Raw genomic sequence first — 25,922 nt, forward strand, 5'->3', positions numbered from 1 at the left:
TCTGAAGGAAATCAACTCTGAGTGCTCACTGGAAGGACAGACCCTGAAGCTGAGGCTCCAATACTTTGGCCATCTCATGAAAAGAGAAGACCCCCTGGAAAAGACCCTGGTGTTGGGAAAGTGTGAAGGAAAGAGGAGAAGGGGACGACAGAGGACGAGATGGTTGGACAGTGTCATCGAAGCAACCAAGATGAATTTGACACAGCTCCGGGAGGCAGTGGAAGAAGGAGGGCCTAGCGTGCTCTGGTCCATGGGGTCACAAAGAGTCAGACATGACTTAACAACTAAACAAAAAAAATGTTTCATTTCTATCTTTCCACATTCTAATTTTCAACACAGGAATTACAAAGAACCACACCTGTTAAATGAAAAGGTAATGTGGAAAACCGTTCAAAGGCTGAGACCCTTTTGACTGACATGTAGAAAGATGACACACCCTCATGCTCCAGGATTAGAAATAAATACTCTCTTTTAAGAAACAATTCAGAGACATACATTCCAGCTAACAGAGACAAGCAAGGCCATTACCAGACAGATTGGATGAGTCTTCAGCTTTGTCCACTGGATCTGTAACAAGAAAGCTGACGTTAAATAAACAGGAACTGCTGCGAGGGTGAAACAAATATAGGGTCACATTAATAGGATCCATTCCAGCTAACTCGAGCTCTGAAAGTGGCATTGGAAAAGTAGCTTCACAAGAATACAGATTTACTGAGGACAAAATGATCCCTTATCAAAATGCCCTCTGAACTCGTGAAGAGATTTACTAAACAACAAAGACAGCTTTGGATCCTTAAGACTAGCTGATTTATTATTCTATAAGCCTTTATCCCTATTTCATCACAGGCATAAATCCAATAAACAGCTATGTGGGAAACAACAGCTTGCACCTAAATATTATACTCATAGAAACTGAACACACTCCTGATTGTACGTGAAGGTCATCAATCCACCCGTACTTAAGTCCGAAATTTCTCATGCTCCTGAAAGCTGACTCCTTAGAGGGGTGGAGCCCCCCTCCACTCCACTTCTCAATACACTTATCAGTAGAAGTGCTTTCCATTCACAGAATGGGATCTTTGGATCCAAGCCAATTTAATTATTGTACTGAGAACCACTTTGCAATCCTTATTGGAGCCTTTGAAAGCTACTAAGCTTTTAAATGAATGAATATAAAGTTTGCCATTCTAGTCGTCTTTGAAATGGTAGCTAAGTAATGAGACCCTAAGGGTCAGAGATGGAAGCTCCAGAGACAACAATCTCTAGTTGTTTTCTGTCATTTCTGTTTTTTAACATCCAATACATATATCCTTCTGATGCATAAAGTAAGATGGAATTGTTTATTCATTTCACGGCCAAATTTGCTAATGTAGACCCAAGCCTGAATCCTGCTACACATGAGTGATTTTTGCTATTTGTACAAGCTACATAGCCTTGTAGTTGGAATACAGCAAACAATTAACTCTTCTATTTTGTTTGTTGTTTGTTTTAACAAGGGGCATGCTTGCCCTGTTAATTTATCAAAAAGGATATCAACCGCCATGTTAGAAATAAAGGAGGTAAAAAGCATGCAAACACTGAATATCAGAAAGGCAAAATTGGTCATGGCCAACATGGTTTCTCTGTGATTCTATTGAGGGGGAAACAGACACAACTGCTATTACAACTTGCATTTAAAAAAATATATTACAGACATTACTAGCAAATATATTCTAATACACAAACATGGCAAGCAATAACGTCCATGTCAAAAAGCCATTACATAATAAACAGCTGTGAGGATTAAATATAACAGATCTGATAGGGTCTCAACTGTGAGAATATGAAAAAAAAATAGCCATACTTCTTTTATTTAATAATCTCACAGCTATTCTTCACAAGGCTTTTGCCACTATGTCTAATCCTAATGGAGTTTAAACAATTACTCGCTTCCATCAACTGAAAAATCAATTTCTTGCTCCAAAAAGAGCTTGGGGAAAAGTTTTCAAGAAGAGAATGTTGTACTCTGTGTATAAATTTACAATCGTGACTATTAATCTGCAACTGTGATTACTGAGCACAATCCCCATAATTATGCCTTTGAACAGAACAAATTTAGATGTGACATCTAGCAACATACTGGCAACCCATTAAAAATTCAATGCCACCAGATTGCGTGTAATTTCTACAACATCTGGGATTAGGGACTTGATCCTTTTGTGCCACTTACTGCAGGAGATCTCATAGGACATATATAGGAAGATTAGCAAATTGGGTACACTGTCAAGAACAAAAACCAAACTTGTTTAGAATAAGAGTGGGGGAAAAGCTGGGAAAATGTTAAAAAAGAAATGTCCTGAATATACATGAAAACATTTCTTCTTACATTTAAGGGGTTTAAACTCACCCTGATGGAAGCCTTGTTACAAAAGACTCTAGTAATGGCTAGCCAGGTGGGTAAATCCAAGACATTCTGCAGAACTTCTTCATCCAGTTCAAGGTTACTCAGCTGTCCCTGCCCTTTGAGTGTGCTCAGGTTGATTTTATCAGGAGAAAGGTTCTTTGTAAACCTGAGGGAAATAAACATATATAATGGAGAAATGGTTGAAAGCTTAAATGGATCAGTGGACAGTGTGTTGGTTTAAGATCCGGAAACCTAAGGTGTAAATCTCAGTTGCAAACCTGTATGCCAGTTACAGTTCAGTTCACAAGTAAAAATTATAACATGAAAAAAAATGTTCTCCTACTATCCCTCCTTTGCAGGGTTATGATGGAACATCAGATATTTTGCATTTTTTAAATTGTAATCTTATTTCAGAGCTGCATTTCTCCCAATTATGGGACCCATAATGGCTCACAAATTATAATAAAAAACAATTAAAAACATTTTAAATTATCACAATAAAAAACAAATTTAACATGCATCAGTATCAATATAATTACTTGAAACTATTAAAAATACCTTAAAATAGGTTAAAGATACATAAACTAATAATATAAATCACCCCAAATTAAAACACTACTCAGTCAGCTGTTGAAAGCCAATCTAAAAAGTGTGATCTTCACTGGCTGCAGTATGGACAAGAGGGAGGGGGTCCACCTAGCCTCCTGAGCAGGGCATACCACCACCCGGGAGCAGCTGCAGGGGAGGCTCTTTCTCACGCCCCTACCAAACGTACCTGAGAGGGTAGTGGGACTAAGAGAAAGGCCTCCCCAAAGATCTTAACCAAAGCCTTATGTAGGGATATAGTCATTCAGATAGTCTGGATCTAAGCCATGTAAGGCTTTATAGGTCATAACACAAACTTTGAATTGGGTCCAGAAATGGCTCAGCAGGAAAGTCACACGTTCCTTGTAACCAGCCCAGTGAAAAGCCTAGATCTAGTAACATTTCAAACCAGCTAAAGTTTCCAAACTGCAGCCAAAAGCAGCCCCATGAAGATGAGCATGTTACAGTAATCCAAGTAGAATGTAACTAAGACATGTGTCACTTCAGCCAAAACAGACATTTTCAGGAATGGGTGCAGCTGGCACAACAGCTCAAATCATGCAAATGCACTCCTGGTCGCCACTGAGACCTAAGCATCGAGGATCAGGGATGACTCCGGGAGTACACCCAGGTGCAAACCTGAATTGTCAAGAGGGAGTACAATCCCATCCAGCACAAGGTGAATCTTTAACTCCTGATCTGCCTTTTGACTGACCAAGAGCACATCTGTCTTCTCTGGATTAAGTTTCAGTTTGTTTGCTCTCATTCAGTCCATTACCAACAACAGGCACTGGTTCAGAACAGGACCGGTTTCCTCAGAGTTAGGTGGAAAGGAAAGAAAGAGTTGGTTGTCTTCCACGTATTAGCGACACTGAGCTCCAAAACTCTGGACAGCCATTCTTAGCAGTTTCATGTATATGTTACATGGCATCAGGATAAAGACGAACCGTGAAGGACACCACAGGGCACTGGAGTTCCCCAACACCACTTTCTGAGATCACCCCACCAGGAAAGACTGTAGCCAATGTAAAGCACTTCCTCCAAACTCCATTCCAGAGAGATGGCCTAGAAAGATACCATGGTCAAAGATACTCATGTGGAGAGCCACCAAAGAAAGCAAAGCTCTTCCTCTCCATACCTGCCACTCTCCACCCAGGGAGTGGCAACAGAAGGGACTGAGAGATAGCATTAGAGCTTCATGTCTACACATGGTGAGCATACACAAATACATAAAAATGAGTAATCTTATATGAGAACTAAAAATAATTCTAATATTTAAAAAAACCTGCACAAGCTTTGAGGATAAGTGGATAGTTACTAGAATGGATGTGTACACAGAGGGAAAAATACAATAAAGATGACCATGTAGTACTATATGTATTTTATAATTACTATATTTTCTTATCTGCTGGAAGATCCTGTCTGATACTTGCAAGCCAGGTATGAGTGAGGCTACCAGCCATCCCCTAGAAATGCACTGCAGTGGGCCACAGCTACATTTATACATCTCTATTAATGTAGTTTTCTGTCTAGATATATCACATTGCATATGTTTGTTCAGGTATTTCCCCTAAATTATCATCATATTCTGAAATTACAACACATTTTTTATCAGTAATCATGAAACTAAATTGGAGATAACAAAAAGAAACAAAATCACCCATCATCAAGGACAGGCTTTCTAGTACTGGTATTACTGTGCTCTCATGTAAACAATACAGTGCCCCTCTTGGGATTTTATAGGTGTAGAGTCTTACCATTCACACTTGTAAAACAGTTCTGACAATCGCTTTGTGTTTGGGTAAGAAGTGGTTAACTAATTTTTTAAAAAGGTATCAGCTTCTGGGATTTTCCCCTACATGGTATCACTTTGTGAGTGGCAGTGAGCAGAAGAGGGTATCCTATGTAGAGCATCTTGACTGCTACCACTGGTGTTGTTATCATTCAGGCTGCTCTTTGCTATATATAAAGCTTGGCATCTTTTTTCTTCTTGGCAAAGCAGGTACAATAATGTGCAGCAATATCAGGTGATTTCCTGTCTTTTTCGAATTGTGGGTACAGAAACACAATATCCTACCAGAGTTTTTTTGAAGAATTGAATCCATTTGTGTATTCACATATACACGCCGGGTTGCATAGCATTTATATATTTTAACAATAATCCTCCCCTTCTCATATAAAGAATGAACAAAAAACTAATCCTCTAATAGATTGGCTCTACTATGCACATGCCCCTTCATGGATTGCTGCCTTGTCGTGGTGAAGGGGCTTGAGTAACTCAGAGAAGCTATGGGCTATGCCGTGCAGGGACACCCAAGATGGACAGGACATAGTGGAGAGTTCCGACTAAACGTAATCCACTTGGAGTAGGAAATGGCAATGCCACTCCAGTATCTTTACCAAGAACGCCCCATGATCAGAAACAAAAGGCTAAAAGATATGACGCTGGAAGATGGGCCCCTCAGGTCGAAAGGCGTCCAACATGCTACTGAGGAAGAGCGGAGGACAAGTACAAGTAGCTCCAGAGCTAATGGTTGTGCCAAAGCTGAAAGGACGCTCAGCTGTGGACATGCCTGGAAGTGAAAGGAAAGTCCAATGCTGCAAAGAAAAATACCGCATAGGAACCTGAAATGTAAGATCTATGAACCTTGGGAAGCTGGAGGTGGTCAAACAGGAGATGGCAAGAATAAACATCGACATCCTGGGCACCAGTGAACTAAAATGGACAGGAATGGGCGAATTCAGCTCAGATGATTATCATATCTACTATTGTCGGCAAGAATCCCATAGAAGGAATGGAGTAGCCTTCATAGTCAACAAAAGAGTGGGAAAAGCTGTAATAGGATACAATCTCAAAAGTGATAGAATGATGTCAATACGAATCCAAGGCAAACCTTTCAACATCACAATAATCCAAGTTTATGCACCAACCACCATTGCTGAGGAGACTGAAATTGAACAATTTTATGAAGATTTACAACACCTTCTAGAACTGACACCAAAGAAAGATGTTCTTCTCATTCTAGGGGACTGGAATGCTAAAGTAGGGAGTCAAGAGATAAAAGGAACAACAGGGAAGTTTGGCCTTGGAGTTCAAAACGAAGCAGGGCAAAGGCTAATAGAGTTTTGTCAAGAGAACAAGCTGGTCATCACAAACACTCTTTTCCAACAACACAAGATGCGACTCTATACATGGAAATCACCAGATGGGCAATATCGAAATCAGATTGATTATATTCTCTGCAGCCAAAGATAGAGAAGCTCTATACAGTCAGCAAAAACGAGACCTGGAGCTGACTGCGGCTCTGATCATCAGCTTCTCATAGCAAAATTCAAGCTTAAATTGAAGAGAGTAGGAAAAACCACTGGGCTACTCAGTTATAATCTAAACCAAATCCCTTATGAATACACAGCGCAAGAAAAGAACAGATTTAAGGAACTCGATTTGGTGGACAGAGTGCCTGAAGAACTTTGGATAGAGGCTTGTAACATTGTACAGGAGGCAGCAACAAAAACCATCCCAAAGAAAAGGAAATGCAAGAAAGCAAAGTGGCTGTCCAACGAGGCCTTAGAAATAGCAGAGAGGAGAAGGGAAACAAAATGCAAGGGAAATAGGGAAAGCTACAGAAAATTGAATACAGACTTCCAAAGAATAGCAAGGAGAGACAAGAGGGCCTTCTTAAATGAACAATGCAAGGAAATAGAGGAAAATAACAGAAAAGGAAAAACCAGAGATCTGTTCAGGAAAATTGGAGATATTAGAGGAACATTTTGTGCAAATATGAACATGATAAAGGACAAAAATGGGAGGGACCTAACAGAAGCAGAAGACATCAAGAAGAGGTGGCAAGAATACACAGAGGAATTATATCAGAAAGATTTGGATATCCAGGACAACCCAGACAATATAGTTGCTGACCTTGAGCCAGACATCCTGGAGAGTGAAGTCAAGTGGGCCTTAGAAAGTCTGGCTAACAACAAGGCCAGTGGAGGTGATGACATTCCAGTTGAACTATTTAAAATCTTAAAAGATGATGCTGTTAAGGTGCTACATTCAATATGCCAGCAAGTTTGGAAAACTCAACAGTGGTCAGAGGACTGGAAAAGATCAGTCTACATCCCAATCCCAAAGAAAGGCAGTGCCAAAGAATGCTCCAACTACCGTACAATTCCACTCATTTCACACGCTAGCAAGGTTATGCTCAAAATCCTACAAGGTAGGCTTCAGCAGTACTCCCAGAAGTACACGCTGGATTCCGAAGGGCCAGAGGAACTAGAGACTAAATTGCTAACATGCGCTGGATTATGGAAAAAGCCAGAGAGTTCCAGAAAAATATCTACTTCTGCTTCATTGACTATGCAAAAGCCTTTGACTGTGTGGACCACAGCAAACTATGGCAAGTCCTTAAAGAAATGGGAGTGCCTGACCACCTTGTCTATCTCCTGAGAAACCTATATGTGGGACAGGAAGCAACAGTTAGAACTGGATATGGAACAACTGATTGGTTCAAAATTGGGAAAGGAGTATGACAAGGCTGTATATTGTCCCCCGGTTATTTGACTTATATGCAGAATACATCATGCGGAAGGCTGGACTGGAGGAATCCCAAGCCGGAATTAAGATTGCCGGAAGAAATATCAACAACCTCCGATATACAGATGATACCACTCTGATGGCAGAAAGTGAGGAGGAATTAAAGAACCTTGTAATGAGGGTGAAAGAGGAGAGTGCAAAAAACGGCCTGAAACGCAACATAAAAAAAACTAATATCATGGCCACTGGTCCCATCACCTCCTGGGAAATTGAAGGGGAAGATATGGAGGCAGTGACAGATTTTACTTTCTTTGGCTCGATGATCACTGCAGATGGAGACAGCAGTCACGAAATTAAAAGACGCCTGCTTCTTGGGAGGAAAGCGATGACAAACCTTGACAGCATCTTAAAGAGCAGAAACATCACCTTGCCAACAAAAGTCCAAATAGTCAAAGCTATGGTTTTTGCTGTCGTGACGTATGGAAGTGAGAGCTGGACCATAAAGAAAGCTGACTGCGGAAGAATTGATGCCTTTGAGTTGTGGTGCTGGAGGAGGCTCTTGAGAGTCCCCTGGACTGCAAGGAGGACAAACCTATCAATTCTAAAGGAAATTAAGCCTAAGTGCTCACTGGAAGGACAGATCCTGAAGCTGAGGCTCCAGTACTTTGGCCATCTCATGAGAAGAGAAGACTCCTTGGAAAAGACCCTGATGTTAGTAAAGTGTGACGGCAAGAGGAAAAGGGGACAACAGAGGATGAGATGGCTGGACAGTGTCTGCGAAGCAACCAACATGAAATTGACACAACTACAGGAGGCAGTGAGAATAGGAGGGCCTGGCGTGCTCCAGTTCATGGGGTCACAAAGAGTTGGACATGACTAAATGACTAAACGATGACTATGCACATGAATTGTCTTTCTCTGTTATAAGCCGATATCAAGGAATGAAATATGAGAGAAATTAACAAATAATCCTGATACAGTCAAATTAACAAATAATCCTGATACAGTGATTTGGACCACCTAACTTCATTGATTGTCTTCAATAACCATCTCTCCTAAGTATGTCATAAAGATATGAACAGGGATCACTAGGGAACAATTCAGGCCTCTGTTTAGTTCAATGAAACCTCAGACCCTGTCTCCTCTGTAACTATCAGAATACAAGACAGCTCTGCAATAAATAATTCTATTTATAGAACATAACGTTAATATGAGTCAGCATCATGTTGTTGTGGTGTAATAAAGCTGTAACCTGGTCTCTCAGTTGGTCATAGGGATTGCAGAGAGAAAAACAGAGATCTTGACTGATGATTCTGTCTGTAATCAGCACCTAATGCCAGCAAAAAAGAAAAAAAGAATCCCTTACCCAAACAGAATTCTGTACAGAACTGAAATTGCCTGAGAACACATCTAAATGGCATGGGATCCAGAAGAGGTGGTGATTATTTGTCTGATGGTGTTTCACACACATTTCTCTATCCCAATTCTAATTCTTCACAGCAGCACAGCAGATGACGAAGAAGAAAACAGGCTCCATTGTTTTAGCAAGAGTAAGATTAGATTCCGATGTTAATCATGCCCAGTGGAGAAGCACTACTTCATTGTGAAATGCACAAAGACAGATTTCAGCAAAGCCCAGCCAGGAATTCACAATAAGAAAGATAAGCAAACATGGACTATTCTCATTCAGTGTGATTTCCATGCAGAATCAATTTTAGTTTTGTCACCAGAAACAGCGGCTAAACAGGCAACAGAGAAGCAGCCAAAGAACACTTTTAAGCCAATTCATACATTTCCTGGGGCACTGAGTGCGCAGCTAAGATTAGTGCTAAAGGCCTGATCATGTGAACCAGATAATGTCTTAGGCCAATAGCCTTACCACAGAATGGCAGGAATTTCCATGAATCTAAAAAATGGAAAATGAACTTCACTGTCCATAAAAGTTACTGCTTCACTAGTTCACAAATTGCCATCTTCTACATTACATTGGTCAGACAAAAATAGTAACCTTGTTATCTAAGGTTCTAAATGCCGAAATGAGCTGCCAAGTGTCATCAAGACACTGAAATGCTTATAGGTGTTTTCCCCCACAAACTGCACTGGAACATTACACTCATCTTCCTGATTTCAGCTAATGGAAATTCTAACTCAGAGAGGAGTAAAATCACCTTAAGGAACATACTTCACAGGAACAGTTGCTAGGATTCCCTGGGCCACTATACAGCAGTTTCTTCTTCTACCGGTTGTGGAAGAAACTGCCATCTGAATAATCCTTTACTCCTTGCTTGTCTTAATATTCACTGTGGGATATGACACAGGTAAACCAATGCAGCCATGAAAGTCGCTTTAATAAGAAGTCCCACCACATTTTAGCAGAGCAAGAAATGACAACATAGTAGCATCCATAAAATAATCCTCAATTCAAAAAAGGGGATTAGCATATTCCCATTATTAGGTATGCAAAAAAACAGCATGCTACGTTAGACCACAGGCTCATTCTAGTCTAACAATCTTTTCATACAGCAGTCAACTACAGTAGTTATCTCTAGGAACCCTTGCAGCAGCTTACGAGCGCAACAAATACCCTCTGTTTGGCAAGTCCCAGCAACCCATACACAGGTGCATACTGCCTCTGACACTAGGGATGACCTACCATTATCCTGACTAGTAGCCATCAATAGCTCTCACTTCCATGAATCAATCTACTTGTCTTTTAAAGCTATTCAGGCTGGCAGCCACCACTACATTCCGAAGTACTGAACACCACAACTCAGTCATGTTTACATGGAGAAGTACTCCTTTCATTTTTACTGAATGACCCCAGAAACTACTATTACCAAATAGAGAGAAAAGTATGCATACTTCTGTACAGCTCTATCATGTCTTTCTTTTCTTTTTTCCTAAGTGAAACAACAGTAGATAGAGCAGCCCATACGGAAGTTTGTCCAGTCCCTTGATCATTATAGACAGGGTTAGGGGGTTTTTTTTGGGGGGGGGGGTACATTTTCTAGCTCTGTAATATCTTCTGTCAAATGCACTGCTGGGAGACATGGAAGGAGCCTCCCTGAAAAATTTTACAGTTGTGACCACATTTAAGCCCCCTAGGCAATGATGGCACACTGCCAGCTGATCTTTCCACTTTGGAAGAATTATTGACTCTGAAACTATGGCACTGGCTTGAAAGAGGTTTGACTCCTTCCCAGTCTCACAAACTAGCCAGGGAGCTATGCAGTCAGTCAACCATTAATAGAGCTGCAATGTCCATACCTAAGCAGAATATGCCAGCATAAGAGGGAGAGTTTTGAACATACATACCCACCCAAAAGTCTGCCCACATCTGAGTCATTAGGAAGAATGTAGACTTCATATATAGATATATATGGATGGATGCATATAAAATTTACCATATATACCATATATACCATATATACCATATATACCGTGTGTGTGTGTGTGTGTGTGTGTGTGTGTGTATTCATAATGTGTCTTTCTAAACGTGTGTGTATATTTTTGAAACAAACAGGAGATAAAGTCTACATTCTTCTTAGTGACTCGGTTGTGTGGTGACTTTTAGCTTGTGTGCACATTCTAAACTATCCCTGTTATGTTGGCGAATTCTGCCTTTATGGTACTCTGTAAGACTGTCTGACTCATTTTTTTTCTTTCTTGAAACCTAAATATACAGTTCTGTTTTGCTTTGCGGGCTGATAGTATGTATCAGATCTGTCGATTCCAGTAGTCTAAAAGCTGTCAAGAGACTATACCACCAATATATAGTGTGAAATTCCACCTCCTTTTTCTAGCAACAAACCTTAAAATAACTTTAAACAAAAATTGCATTAAAGGGAACTTCAGCATTCATACAAACATCTTGAGCCTTCTAAGAAAATCCCTTTAACATAAGCATTGCTTAGTTTAATTCAGCTCACACACACACACACCGAATGCAGGAGAGAGTGTGTCTGTAGCCTACTTGTAGTCCTGGGGGGTTGACTGACCCTTTAACCCACTGAAGTTGCCAAGCTCAATGCCGCATTGTTTCAGGCATGACATAATATATTGGGTATAAGATACATTTTGTTCGTATCCTAATTGTGTTGTTTCTACTAATTGTGCTGTTATGTGCCAGTTAAGTTACTCCCAACCTATAGTGACTTTGATAGGATTTTTGAGGTATGTGTGATGTTGAAGGAGTACAACTGTCAGCCCCCACAATGAATTTCAAGGGTCAAGTTGGGATTTGAATCCAGCTCTCCTGAGTCTAGCTTGACGCTCCATCTATTACAACGGCCTTCTTGCTAATAGAACAAAGAATTTATCAATGTAGCAAAATGAGCAAACAATTTCTTGGTCAACATCTGTAGAAAAATTCCCACTAACAGATTTCTGCATGTTGGGAGTAGGCCAATAATGCCACTAAATCAAATGCTTTACAGATGCTTTATAAGGCTATTCAATCACTCTACAATTCTGAGACACATTTAAGAGCTTTATACCCAGCTGAACTTCTCAAGAATTCTCTGGCATAGGCTTCCACTTCTTTCAGGCCACCTTGACTTAATTAACCTCAGCAAGACAATAAGCCAAGAGTTTCCAACCTTAGGTCCCCATACGTTCTTGGACTAAAACTCCCAGAAGCCTTCACCACTAGCTGTGCTGGCCAGAACCTCTGGGAACTGTAGTCCAAGAACATCTGGAGACACAAGACTGGAAAACACTAGTTTAAACTCTTTTACCTTAATCTCGTAATCCTTATGGATCCACATTCCTTGAGTACTGCAAGTGATATGAGAATTGTTCACTAAGATCAGTGGTTCTTAACCTTGGGTAACCCAGGTGTTCTTGGACTGCAATTCCCAGAAGCCTTCTCCACCAGCTATGCTGGCTGGGGCTTCTGGGATTTGCAGTCCAATAACACCTGGGTTACCCAAGGTTAAGAACCACTGACTAAGATAACTGAAAATGAAAAACGTGATTCTGCAGAGAAAATCTGTTAGAGAGGACAGTCCATATTTAATAGTATTTACAGGCACTGCCTTATTCTGAGACTCCTACTCATCATCTGCAACAAATCATTCAAGAGAGAGCCAGATCAAGAAATTGAAGCAAGCAAGCAAACTTACATTCTTTTTTGTTTCATCTATCTGGGCAATACTGTTACTGGACCTTATCACCATATCAGCCATATTATTCAAAACTAATCTAAGTCACTGCCAGTGCCAGTTATTTATGTAAAAGAGATGACCAGTATGGAGTACATTGTACTGAAAGTGTAAACTTCATGACTTTGTTCTGTAGATGTGTCTATGGTAAGAGGATGGCAAAATGCAGCCTTCCCACTGGAAGCTTCCCAATAGCATTCTGGAGTGCCAGAATATTCTTCTGACTCCAGTGAGCATTAGTAGGCACTGCGGTGAAAGAAGGACATTGATGCAAACCAGGTAGAAGCCCTTGAGCATCTCCCATTCCCTCATATTCACCTGCAGCATGGTCCTTGAAGTGAGTCATGCAACTTCCAAGGGTGGCTTTTCAGATGATTCTCAGAACTCATTTTCCATTACCACTCCTCTGTCAATATTTCTCTGGATTCTAGTCAATATACTGAATTCCCTCTTAGTATTCAAACCTTTTTGTCTGGATTTTTGCAATGCTAAGCCTGTTTTTCCAATGCTTGCTTTAAGTTCCTGTTTGATGTCTTCTATAACGGAGTCTGCATTTTTAAATATGCTCTAAATAAAATGTGCTCTAAATAAAATAACTCAGCCCTGAGTGATCACTGGAAGGCTCCAATACTTTGGCCATCTCATGAGAAGAGAAGACTCCCTGGAAAAGACCCTGATGTTGGGAAAGTGCAAAGGCAACAGGAGAAGGGGACAACAGAGGACAAGATGACTGGACAGTGTCATCAAAGCTACCAACATGAATTTGACCAAACTCCAGGAGGCACTGGAAGACAGAAGGGCCTGTCGTGCTCTGGTTCATGGGGTCACGAAGAGCCGAATATGACTTAACGACTAAACAACAAAAATAAAATGTAAGATGATTTCTCAACCTTTTGCAATTTATTTGTAACATTCACCACAAATTTTTTTCTCTGGCTAATCAAACACTTATTAAAATCAAAATAATGTTTCAGTCTTGTGTAGTCACCTACATGTCAGACGTCATGAAAAACTTTAGGGGAGACATCTAAAATATATAAAGTAATGGGAGTGATTTTTCCTTCCCAGTTGTGCAATACTAGCCTTGATTCATCACTGGCAATGCAGTAACTGTAAATTTTAAGGGACTAGGGCAAAAAGAGATGCCTCTCTAAATAACACTTTTGCTCTTCTCTTAATTGGTACTATTTCAACCACAATTCAAAAGAGATGAGATTATGGCAAGATGAGCAGATGAGACCAGATAGCAAGCAGCATTTGGTCTGGCAAGTGCACTTCATGTTCCAAATACAGCAAAACAGTCTGCCCTCATATCCACAACAATAATACCAAAACATACAGAGAGCTGTGAGATATGCTACTTAGAAGTGGCTTTAGAGTCACAGAGCTGGAAAAAGCTTTGCAAAAATATCCTTTTATAGATTACTATCTAAAAGTAATCATAATAAAAACTTGTTGTTTCTGGCCACTGTATCCTATTTCCATACCTGATTAACTTATCCAATCATGCATAAACAGTGGCAGTTACTCAAAGGATAAACATTGTTGAGTGACCTTATCTGGCTTATCTGGAAAACCAGTTTCTGACAGTGTGCAGAGAATACATTTTTCACTTCTCAGGCCAACACACTGCTTTGTTGGCCCTGTTGTAAGCGTAAAATTGAGAAATCTCACCTATGACATCCTATTCTACTTTGAGGATAGATAAGAGACAAACATGATTATTAATAATACTGAGGCAATGAGAGGCGATTCCTTTTTTAATTAATGAAATACTAGAAGTAACTTTAAACATCTATGTGTCAGGTACCTATTAATTTTCTTGATTTACTCTTTCAGAAGATCTCACACCACCAATGAAGCATAAATAGCATTTGGTTGTGTAATACCATCCTTGGAATCTGCGTGACAAGTTCCTAAACCACATTGTTGATACTCCTTCCTCATAGAAACCATTATTCCTCAAAGCTAGAAATAATTCTGGTTTCATTTAAAAATCAATGAGTGGGGAGGAAGAGATCAATTATTTCTAAACACAAACAGGAAAAGAGTGGAAACAGGTTCAGATTCAGTAAGAGAAATTATCTTGGACAGGCATCTGAGTAGAGGATTAAAAATAGACCTTCCTAAGAAACAAATAGAACTGGGCTAGATACCAAACATTTTTGAAGGGGCAACAACAACAACAACAACAAAATCAAACAAAACAAAAAAGGCAGCAGCCTGGTTAACATCCCAGTAGGTACACGTAAGGAATACAACTGGACAATTTAAAGTGGAAACCTATATCAAGAAATCAGGTTGTTAATCTAACTGTGTAGCAATCAATCCAATTAGGAAACACTGTCTCTGAATACAAGAGAGGCATTTTGGTGGCCACTTGCAGAGTAAGTTTGAAATTTATTGCCAAACAAGGCTGGGGAGGCCACCTCCCTGATGTCCAGTGACAAAAAGGCCTTTCTATTTCAGCTGGCCTTTGGCAATCAACTGACTATTAAGGACAGTGGTTTTAACGAATGTGCTGCAGTCTTCTACTGTTAACTATAACTATTGATTTTAACTGAGGTGGTGTCAAACACTGAATTCTGTTTTAGGTATATTATGTTTTAGTGTAACCAGTTTAATTATGCTTTCATATTTATAATGTATTTTAGTTGTACTCTTTTAAAAAAACTACCCTGTAAACTGTCCTGATTTCTTTTGGGGGACTGTGAGGAAAAGGTACCCTGTTTCCCCGAAAATAAGACCTAACCTGAAAATAAGCCCTTGTATGATTTTTCAGGATGCTCGTAATATAAGCCCTACTCCAAAAATAGGAGTTAAGTGAAAGCCCACACTTCGCCATTGTGCAGCAACCAGAAGATGACATGACTGTATTTGGATAAACACAGATTGTTGTACATGGAAAAAATAAAAATAAAACATCACCCAAAAATAAGCCCTAATACATTTTTGGAGTAAAAATTAATATAAGACCCTGTCTTATTTTTGGGGAAACACAGTAGGAAATAAATCAATAAAATAAATAAACAAAACATTACTAAAATTAATCAGATTGTACTCTTATGAAAACACTGAAACTAATTACAGTCTTCAAGATGCTCCATGTTAGAACAACACAGCAAGATATAAGCAATGATTTAACAATCTTTTTTCCCATGTGCAGCTGTTTTTCAATATAATGAACATGCAAAAGCTTTTCAGAAATGTTAGAGAGTGATGTAATATCATGAGCTGAATGTGCTTATCAAGAATTATTCTGATACTTCACTGGTCAAGCAAGATACTGTTCAAGATACACAGTCAGCAAATCACTAAAGTGTGCACAATGGACATCCATTTGACAGCCACCACCACAAAATGTAAAACAATTAACTAATGAAGCATAAGAACAAAGGAAAGAGTGGATAATGTGACAGAATGAGTGTATTTCACACAGATTATTCTTTCAGACACCAAAGCTTCCTGTCATAACAATGATCACAACCTGCATCACTTCCTTCTCTATGGTTGAAAGCAGCATTCTTTATATCCACCTAATTTTTTACAGCAGGTGATCCTGAGGGAACCTCCAGATGTTGGCTCTGACTCCCAACAGCCCTGAACAGTATACCTAATGGTCAGGGCCAATGGCAGACAAAGTTCAACAATATATGAAGGACCAGAGGCTCCTACCATCTGCCTTATAAACATTAAATCCCAGGAGTACTAAAGAATCAGGGACACCCACTTTTTATTGTCTTAGGAAAGCTAATCCTAAACCAACACCCACTCCCATATGTTGCTGTCCATAATGACATCCTCAGAAGAAGCCCAACCAGAGAAAAAGTATTCTCAATAATGGAATGCCCTCCTAAAAGAATATCATATAATAAAAATAATCTTAGAATTACAGAACTGGATGGCTCTATGGATCACTGAATCTAGCCTCTGTCAAGGAGGCATAGTGGAGATGCTTAAGCCACTGAGCTATACAATAGTCCTCATCAGTAGTTTTCAGATATCAGGCTAGGGCCTTCATCTTCCTGTAGGTATTCTGGTTTGGTTTTACCATTGATGTTCCTATTTTGGTAATTACGGCTGGCTCTTACGACTGTTTTAATATCCTAGTTTCCTAGTATTTTTGACATTTTGATTTCATTTAGGCAATCTCACTTGTTTTTATTACCTTATGTGTAATATCTGGATTTTATTCACTACCTCTGTTTTTATATCTATAAACTGCATTACCAGACTGGCCAGTTGGGTTATACTGTATAGAAACATTTTGAATAGACAAATAAAATTTGAAGAAACAGAAAGAAAATCTATGGACAACTATATATAGAACCGTTGCCACAGAACATCTAAATGAAGGTTAAGCTAAGTCAAATGTATCTTTCTTCAGCCTCTCAAAAGGGAGAAAAACAATTTTACTTTCACAGCGAGAAAAAATAAAATCAAGCATCACTATACTGTAAATCTCAGAGGATAGTCATCTCATCTACTATATATTGTAACTACAAAAATGCACTTTGTCTTTCAGGCCTTCTTGCCAAGAAAGCTAAAGTAATGTTTCAGCCTTGGTTCTCCCTCATCTTTTTACATAGCTACATTTGGGGTATCAATGGCTGGCTAACTTTCAGACTCATAATATGAAGAGCTATGACTTTAAGCTTCCCAGGCTGGTACAGTTACTTTCCACTAAAAGTTTACCAACATCCTTTAAAAAAAACAATATGGAGTTTTGTGGTTTTACCACTTCCTTTCAACTGTAAAAGGTTACTTTAAGCAACTGAAGTACAGTATCAAGTTTACTAGGTACAGACAACATTCTAGCTATTTGAAGGTTATAGCACAAACCGTTCTGAAGGTGTCCTTCTTACAAATTGGCTAAAGTCCTGTTGCTTAAAAGAGTAAATCACACTAATTTGGTAAGTCAACATCCCCATAAATTCTATTGATTCAAATGGGCTTACTCTAATGGTGACTTATTTTAGCATAGTAAGTCACAGCTGAAGTAGCCCTATTTGAATCAATGGAACTTATGAAGAAGTTGGCTCACTAAAAGTACACCAATTCAATAGGCTTACTCTAGTGCAATTTATTATGCTAAGCAAAAGGATTTTGGCCAATGAACATTCTTTTCAGTACAAGTGGGGGGAGCAGTTGACATGTGTGATAGGTGAGGACAGTCAAAGACTAGAAAGGAAACATATTATAGGGGATCAAGGCTGAGAATCTCGTAAAACAAAAGTAAAACATCACCCTTTATCCTTTCTTGCTTCTCCAAAAGATACTAGATTTCTGTATCCTCTGCCTCCATACATACAATATCCCATTTAAACAGAACAGTTATAACAATACACTTTTCTTACTTATACTAGATAAGGATGATGTAATCTATCTTTCCCAGTATGGTGTAGTGTAGCGCACTGGTTCTTAACCTTGGGTTACTCAGGAGTTTTGGACTGCAACTCCCAGAAGCCTTCACCACCAACTGTGCTGGCTGGGGTTTCTGGGAGTTGCAGTTCAAAAACATCTGAGTAACAAAGGTTAAGAACCACTGGTGTAGCGCATGGATTGATGGTATAGGACTCAGGAGACTTGCATCTGAATCCAGGTTCATCTACATAAACCCACGATGGGATGGGGGTGAGGAATGGCATGGTAAAACCACTTCTTAAATATCGTACTTACTCTTGAAAACCATATTAGGGTCACTTCAGGTTGGCTAAGATTTGGAGACATATCACACTTCCCTCCTCTCCCAAACAGAACAAGTGAAACAAATTTTATAACAGTGAGAAATGGTGAAACCTGTAGTCTGAAAGATGCCAAAGTGCCAAATAAAGAACACTGAGCTTTGGGCTGATACAGTGGGGTCTCTACTTAAGAACGTCCCTACTTAAGAACAATCCAACTTAAGAACAGCTCCATTTGCTAAATTTTGCTTCTACTTGAGAAAAGAAATCCAAGATAAGAACAGGAAAGAAAACCTTTCCTGCTCTTTTTTTAACCTTAGGTCATCTTAGGTTAAAAAAAAATTCTCCCCCTAGTGGTAGAGTACGTATTAACCAGCTTTGCATTAGTTCCTATGGGACCTAATGCTTCAATGTACGAACACACCTCTACATAACAAAAAAACCAGCCAGAACGGATTAAGTGGTTTTCAGTCCATTCCTATGGGAAATTTTGCTTCAACTTAAGAACGTTTCAACTTAAGAACACCACTCCAAAACGGATTAAGTTATTAAGTAGAGGTTCCACTGTCGTTTCTATGGACGGAAAAGAGCAGATACGGATTAAATGGCTTTCAATGCATTCCTATGGGAAATGCAGATTCAACATAAGAACTTTTCCACTTGAGAACCACCTTCCAATACGGATTAAGTTCTTAAGTAGAGACCCCACTGTAAAAGCATTCTGCAATGTGGAGATATGTCTCAGAGGATCAAACTGGAGTCAGTGGATTTCCTGGGTCTACAAATACTCTCCTCTCTAGTAATGCATGGAGAAATAAAGCCACGTATTCCAAAAAATGTTGTGAGTTTCCAGCAATGATATTTTTTGTTCTGAGGAATCTGAGATGAAATTCCACCTCTGAAATCTGTAACCTCCTAGGGAAGTGAAAAATGCTTAAGAGTATGTTAGTATCAACACCTTAAGATTGGAGAAAGCATCCTTACAGTGAATCAGTCAATTAATTCATCTAGTCTAGTAGTTTCAACACTGACTGACAGCAGCTCGTCAGACAGATGTTTTTGCAGCACAACTTGAGATGCCAAAGATTGAACCTGGAACATTTTGGCTTGCAAGGCAGGAGCTCTGCTACTGAGTTACAGCCTGTCTCAAAGATCTCTCCCCCCCCCCTTAGAAGATTAAATTATTATTGGATGAAAAGGAATCTGATCTATTGCTTGTGCAGGTAGGTTTGAAAGCCTATCATTTCTAGAAAACAAAGTCTCATGGAGTCCAGTTATCAATCTCCTAATCCAGTCAGTCCCATAGCAAGAGAACAACTATTTCTTTTCAGGGCACTGCACATTCTTACCTGTAGTAAAAAAATGTGAGTTCCCATGTTAACAATACAAGACAAAGAAAATATCTGTACTGCCTCACACACCTGAGAATAGATTCAAGCCACTTTAAAGGTGAACAGTGTTTTTAAGTAGAGTTGTAATGAAGTCTCTGTGAGCAGACAATTCCAAGGCCTTTAATTTAAAAAGATAAAAGAGAGATGATAGGGAAAAATGCAAAAGACACATGAGGCAGCTAACAGTTACTATGTGTCATCAAGTCAGTTCTAACTTACAGCAAAACTTCAAGGACACAGAGTACAGTGGTGCCTCGCATAGCGATGTTAATCCGTTCGCTATGTGAAAACTTCGTTAAACGGAAAGTAAAAAGCCATCGTTTAATGCGTTCCAAATCGGCTGAAAACTCACCGTTTAGCGAAGTCTTCCCATAGCCGGCAGCCATTTTCGCGCCCTCCCCTCGCTTACCGAGGGCGCGAAAACGCTGCATGCGGCCATTTCGGCTGTTCCAGCGGCCATTTTGGACCCACTGAACAGCTGATCCGTGGGGCGCAAAGTGAAGGTCGGTAAGCAAAACGCTTACCGACCTTCGCTATGCGAGTTTCGCCCATTGGGGCCATCGGTAAGCGATCGCATTAGTGATCGCGGAAACCGCATCGCTATGCGATTTCGTCGTTATACGGTGCGCTCGTTAAGCGAGGCACCACTGTACTCAGGAGTGGTTTACCATTCTCTTCTGAGGGTGCTCTTAGACTGTGTGGCTTGCCCAAAGCTACATAGGCTAGTTCTTCTGGAATGCAGTGGGGAAGTGAATTGCCAACCTCTGACTCCACAGATACCTACATCATTGAGCTATCCAGCATGCATAAGGCAGCTAGCCTTCTACTTATGCACTGCATTATTTCTGTTTAGAAATGGAGCGAAGGGAGAAGTGACTACTTGAGCGAGGTATGGACTATCCACCTTACGACCTAACTACAGTACAGTAAAGACCCTGCCTACAGCAGGCTTAGCAGCCAAAGGAGAGTGGAGCCAGGAAGAACAGACAATTCAGATATATAAACAGTGAGGCAAGCCAGGTACACATTCACTGTAATACTGCTCTTCCCTACCTTATCCATCTACTTTACAACTCCACTAAGAAGCAGAAAAATACAAATTGGAAATCATCCTATCTGCTGCTACTTCCCTCTTCTCCTCCTCCTCCTTCTAGCTTTCAATCTCTTCCCCCCCCCCTTCAACTCTCTCTCTTTCACAAACAAGACACACAGAATGTGAGGCTGGGAGTTCAGGAGGGAAACAGATCACCTTCTCCTAACAAACCAGCTTCCAATACTTTACCCTGCCTGCATCTGTTTATTCCTGGTTTCATAATAATGGGAGTTTGTAGGTCGACTAGAAAAAGAAGAAAAGTCTCCCAAAATTTTACACTTTTGAAACATCAGTTTGGTCTGCAGCTGCACTTCCTTTTCCCTGTTCTCTACTGATTTTTGTCTCCAGCAAAGCACCTTGCTTGACCACTTCCCTTTTCAACTCATACATTCTATTTCCTATTCCTTTTTTGGGCTCTGAAATTGTCACATGTGAAAAGATCACTCCCCCAAGGCCTACATTTTCCATTACACACAAACTCTAAGATAACTAGATTTGAGAAAAATTCATAGTGTTGAAGACAATGTTTCACTCTATTGTAAAATATCTACGTAGTTCTTTACCATCATATGCTTATGAGGACCCAACTGAGTATTCTGTTAATGTAAGATAGCTTTCAGGGCTCTTCCTTCAGCTCAACATTAAATCCAAAAGCAAGGAAGGAGGAGGTCACTTGTTGCTAGTTGAAAGACCTGAAAAGTTTACATGCTAACTTTTGAAAAGTTTGGAAATTAATTCAGCTAAGTTTGAACTAGAGTTCAAATACATGTTATGCAGACACAATAATATATTTGCTACACCCTGAATATGATCATTACTCCTATGAGACTGATATAACGAATATATCATGAAGTATTTCACTGGAGAAGAATTTTGATTTGCAGTCTCCATTCACTAATGTTACATTTTCTCCAACTATGACAGATATATTAGACAACTGAGAGAACACATAATGGATTTCTGTTTCCGAATATCCTTTACATTATGGCTAGCGCAGCAAATCAGAAAACACTGCTTACATTAAATATCTTTCCTTTTTTTTGGTTCCTTTCTTTCCTTTCCCAGCAGTATAAATGCTATTATCTCTAATTAATGGCATCGAACCCCTGAACTCCAGACAACCTATCCCAGAGGTTTCATGTAGATCTGAATAACAAGCAGGATGGGACTGAGCTCCGAAGGTACCACAGACCAATCGCTAGGGTGTCAAACAAGAATTCCCCAACATTACCTCTGAATTTGGCCATCCCGAAAGGATTCAAACCACTTCCATCCCAGACAGGCTATAACATCGTGTCTAACCTGAGAGCTTTCCAAGGTGTTGGGATATGCCATTGATTAAAAACAACAACAAAAACAATTGAATTTGACAGATACAGCTCTCATCCACCAAAAATATTTATATTCACATTTTCACTGTTAATGAGATGTGCATTACTAACAAAATATTGGGACCAAGACACCTGTAGGACTTTATCAGAACAAGTATATCTTGCTTCTAAGATTATGAATACATGAAGACAGCCTTCAACAACCTTGTGCCCTCAACAAGGGGGCACAAAATAAGTATTTCCCATCTTCCCCACAATGGCATAGCCAATGGCAAGGTATTAGGGCAATTTTTCTCCAAAAGATATTGGACCCCCCAGTATGGCTGGTCTATGATCATAATAAAGATTAACTAACCAACTGATTTATAGTGGTAATCTAAGGAAGGGTGCACTAAGAAACTGGTCAAAATCTTAATGTGAGGTAATCATAAATTCCTGATTGAAAAGTAAGTCACTCACCATTTGATTTTACTCTCCCTCTAAACATTTCAAACTAGCCCATTTTACTTATTTGCTTTTCCCTTGTCTATATCTGAGGGAAGGTAATCTCACCTAATAGAGATAGCATATCATTAGAAATGGAAATTCCTTAAATGTCAAATGACTTCTGTTTGCAGAGAACAAGCTTTTCCCATCCATCACAGTTTGCAAATTACCGGTAGCTTGTTTTGTTTTGTGACAGGTCATCAGGAGGTGAACATGGGCTTTATTTGCAAGTTTGATAGAAATTCTATCACTGGAATACTAACATGCTTCCAACTTGTAACAATATTATCTGAATAATCTAATTAGACCAAAGACAGAGTCACTGCAAGAGACAGAAGATCAATTGGTTCTAGAACATTTCTTCTTCACCTGCCTGTCTCTTCTCCATAGATTACCTGAGAAATACAATGAACTCTGTCAAAAGGTTCTCATCTATGAAAGATTCCAACCACTTGTTGAGGTCTCTGAATTAAAGAGGAGAAGATGCAATTTTTTAAATAGATGCTCTGTTCCGTTGCAAGTCCTCCCTAATGGATCAGATGTCAGGAGGGAGACAGATCAGAGATTGCACAAGGATGAAATAAAAAAATAAAATATTCTGTTTAGCATATATGTACACTAGATCAAAATCTCATCCATTTTGGAGGAATTAAGTCTTTTTGAATATTGCCCTAGGACTGAAGGAAAGGTAGGAAGCTATGCTAGTTTATGGCATACCAACAGCTAAAGTGTATTCTGCCATATATCTACCTTACAGAAGGGGTATGTGTCCTTTTTTATCACATTCAATTAGTTGAGTTTCTCCTAATCAAACCACTTCTTCTGAGTTGGTTCTGACTTTACATGCTGAAGTCAGTTCAGATTCAGGCTCACATCATCTAAAAGACTTGGTTAAGGCTCTGTTCTGCTTTACTAAATTAACTCTTACCAACTGTTCTTTTTAAAGTTAAAGTTCAGTTCTCCTGGCTGCTGTCAAAGGGTATGATTTATTTATTTATTTATTTATTTATCTAATTTATATCCCGCCTATCTGGTCGGTGAGGACCACTCTAGGCGGCTAACAACAATAAAATACAATAACAATATAAATAAGCAATTCTAATTAGTAAAAACACTACAATACATTACATAGAGTGCAAAACAGAAACAGTAAAGAGGGAAGAAGGAGGTCAAGAGGAATATGATGGAAAGGCCTGCCCAAACATCCATGTCTTCAATTGTTTCTTAAATATACCCAGCGAGGGAGACCCGCGAATCTCAGGAGGGAGATTGTTCCAGAGGCGAGGAGCCACCGCCAAGAAGGCCCGATTTCTTGTCTTCTCCTTCCGGGCCTCCCTCGGCTCCTCAACCTCACCTCCTGGCTCGCACGAGTGACACGGGTAGAACTTGGTGGGAGTAGGCGTTCCGCCAGATATCGAGGCCCTAAACCGTTTAGGGCTTTGTACGTAAGCGACAGCACTTTGAAGTCGATGCGGAATCGGATGGGCAGCCAATGCAATGCGGCCAGAGTGGGTGAAATATGTTGGAATTTCCTCACTCCACTAAGTAATCTGGCCGCTGCATTCTGCACCACCTGTAGTTTCCGCAGCAGCCTCAAAGGAAGCCCCACGTAGAGTGCATTACAGTGGTCTAATCTTGAGATTACAAGCGCATGTACCAAGATGGTGAGCGCCCCCAAATCAAGGTAGGGCCGCAGCTGGGCTATCCGCCTAAGGTGAAAAAAGGCGGAGCGGACTACCGATGCCACCTGTGATTCCATGGTCCAGGTGGATCCCCAAGCTGTGAACCCCGTCCTTGGCAGGCAGGGTCACTCCCTCAAAAAAGGGGGAGTTTCCCAAATCCCCAACTGTGGGAGGGCCCACCCTCAGTACCTCCGTCTTGTCCTGGTTCAGCCTCAGCCCGTTCTCCTGCATCCATTTCAGTACGGTCCCCAGGCAGCGCTGAAGGGACAAAACGGCATCTCCTGCAGAAGGTGGAAAGGAGATGTAGAGCTGAGTATCATCAGCGTACTGATGACACCGAGCTCCACACCCCCTGATGACCCCACCCAGCGGCCTCATGTAGATGTTAAATAGCATTGGGGAGATAATCAACCACCGTGGAACCCCACAATTGAGGCTCCACGGGGCCGAGACGTTCTCCCCAAGCTGCACTCTCTGGGGACGGTCCTTCAAGAAGGAACGGAGCCAGGCCAATGCCCGACCACCTATTCCCAGCTCAGAGAGCCTCCCCAGGAGGATACCGTGGTCAATGGTATCAAAGGCCGCTGAGATGTCGAGGAGAACCAACAGGGACACTTTGCCCCTGTCGGCCTCCCTCAGTAGGTCATCGCACAGGGCGACCAATGCCGTTTCCATACCATGGCGCGGCCTGAAGCCCGACTGAAATGGATCCAGGGCATCTGTTTCGTCCAGGAGCGCTTGAAGCTGATCGGCCACCACCCTCTCAACCACCTTACTTAAGAAAGAAACGTTGGCGACAGGTCTATAATTGCCAATTTCATCCACCGCCAAATTAGGTTTCTTCCTAATGGGCCTAATGAGTGTCTCCTTGAGGGCAGATGGGAATCTGCCCTCAAGGAGAGATCCATTGATTATTACCGTGGCCCATTCCGTTGTTAAAGGCCTGGCTGCTTTGATTAGCCAGGCAGGGCAAGGGTCCAAGGAGGAGGTGGTGGCACGGCAGCGATCAATCACCCTGGCCACAGAGTCAGGCGTGACAAGCTGAAAAGAGTCAAGTGTTACCGGGCAGGACGGAGCGCTGGACATCTCAGCTCGACTCACTGTATTCAAAAAAGGAGAGAGGTCCCAGCGGATGGCCTCCACTTTTGATTTTAAAAATGCTGCAAATTGGTCTGGCGAAAAGCTAGGGGGAGGCCCATCACCCAGACCAATTCTGGATAGGTCGCGTACTATGCGGAACAATTCCGCCTGCTGATTGAACGCCTCGCTTATCCGGTTAGCGAGGAATGATCTACTGGCAGCCTTTACCTTGGTAAAGTATCAAATTATGGCAATATGCATATTAGAGACAACAATATTATTGAATTACATTTTTTTCCAGAACTGCAATGCATACCTTAATTGCTTAAAGAAGTAGCAGCACAACACATTAAATTTGTAAGTAAATGAAACTACTGTATATCCAAAGAACTACTTTCAAAATATTTTTGAAGGAAGCTCCCCAGAATCACACTTATTTTAGAAAACAAAACTATGCTGCAGGACAGGCATAAAAGGACAATGGCCAATAATGAAGTAATTATTTTGAAGA

The 25,922-nt window shown here is 40.5% G+C and overlaps 1 protein-coding gene across 1 annotated transcript in view; it reads right to left on the minus strand.

The window, feature by feature from the left end:
- Positions 1-25,922, minus strand: part of BLTP3A (bridge-like lipid transfer protein family member 3A) — a 67,921-nt gene that overhangs the window by 37,819 nt on the left and 4,180 nt on the right. The window contains exons 2-3 of the mRNA XM_072997397.2: positions 2,387-2,549; positions 529-567 (exon numbers count right to left, since the gene is read on the minus strand). Of these exons, the coding sequence (XP_072853498.2) occupies positions 529-567; positions 2,387-2,549 (202 nt within the window). The remainder of the gene's footprint in view (positions 1-528; positions 568-2,386; positions 2,550-25,922) is intronic.

Source organism: Pogona vitticeps, chromosome 4, assembly GCF_051106095.1.
Source record: "Pogona vitticeps strain Pit_001003342236 chromosome 4, PviZW2.1, whole genome shotgun sequence".
In the NCBI taxonomy this organism is placed as follows: domain Eukaryota; kingdom Metazoa; phylum Chordata; class Lepidosauria; order Squamata; family Agamidae; genus Pogona; species Pogona vitticeps.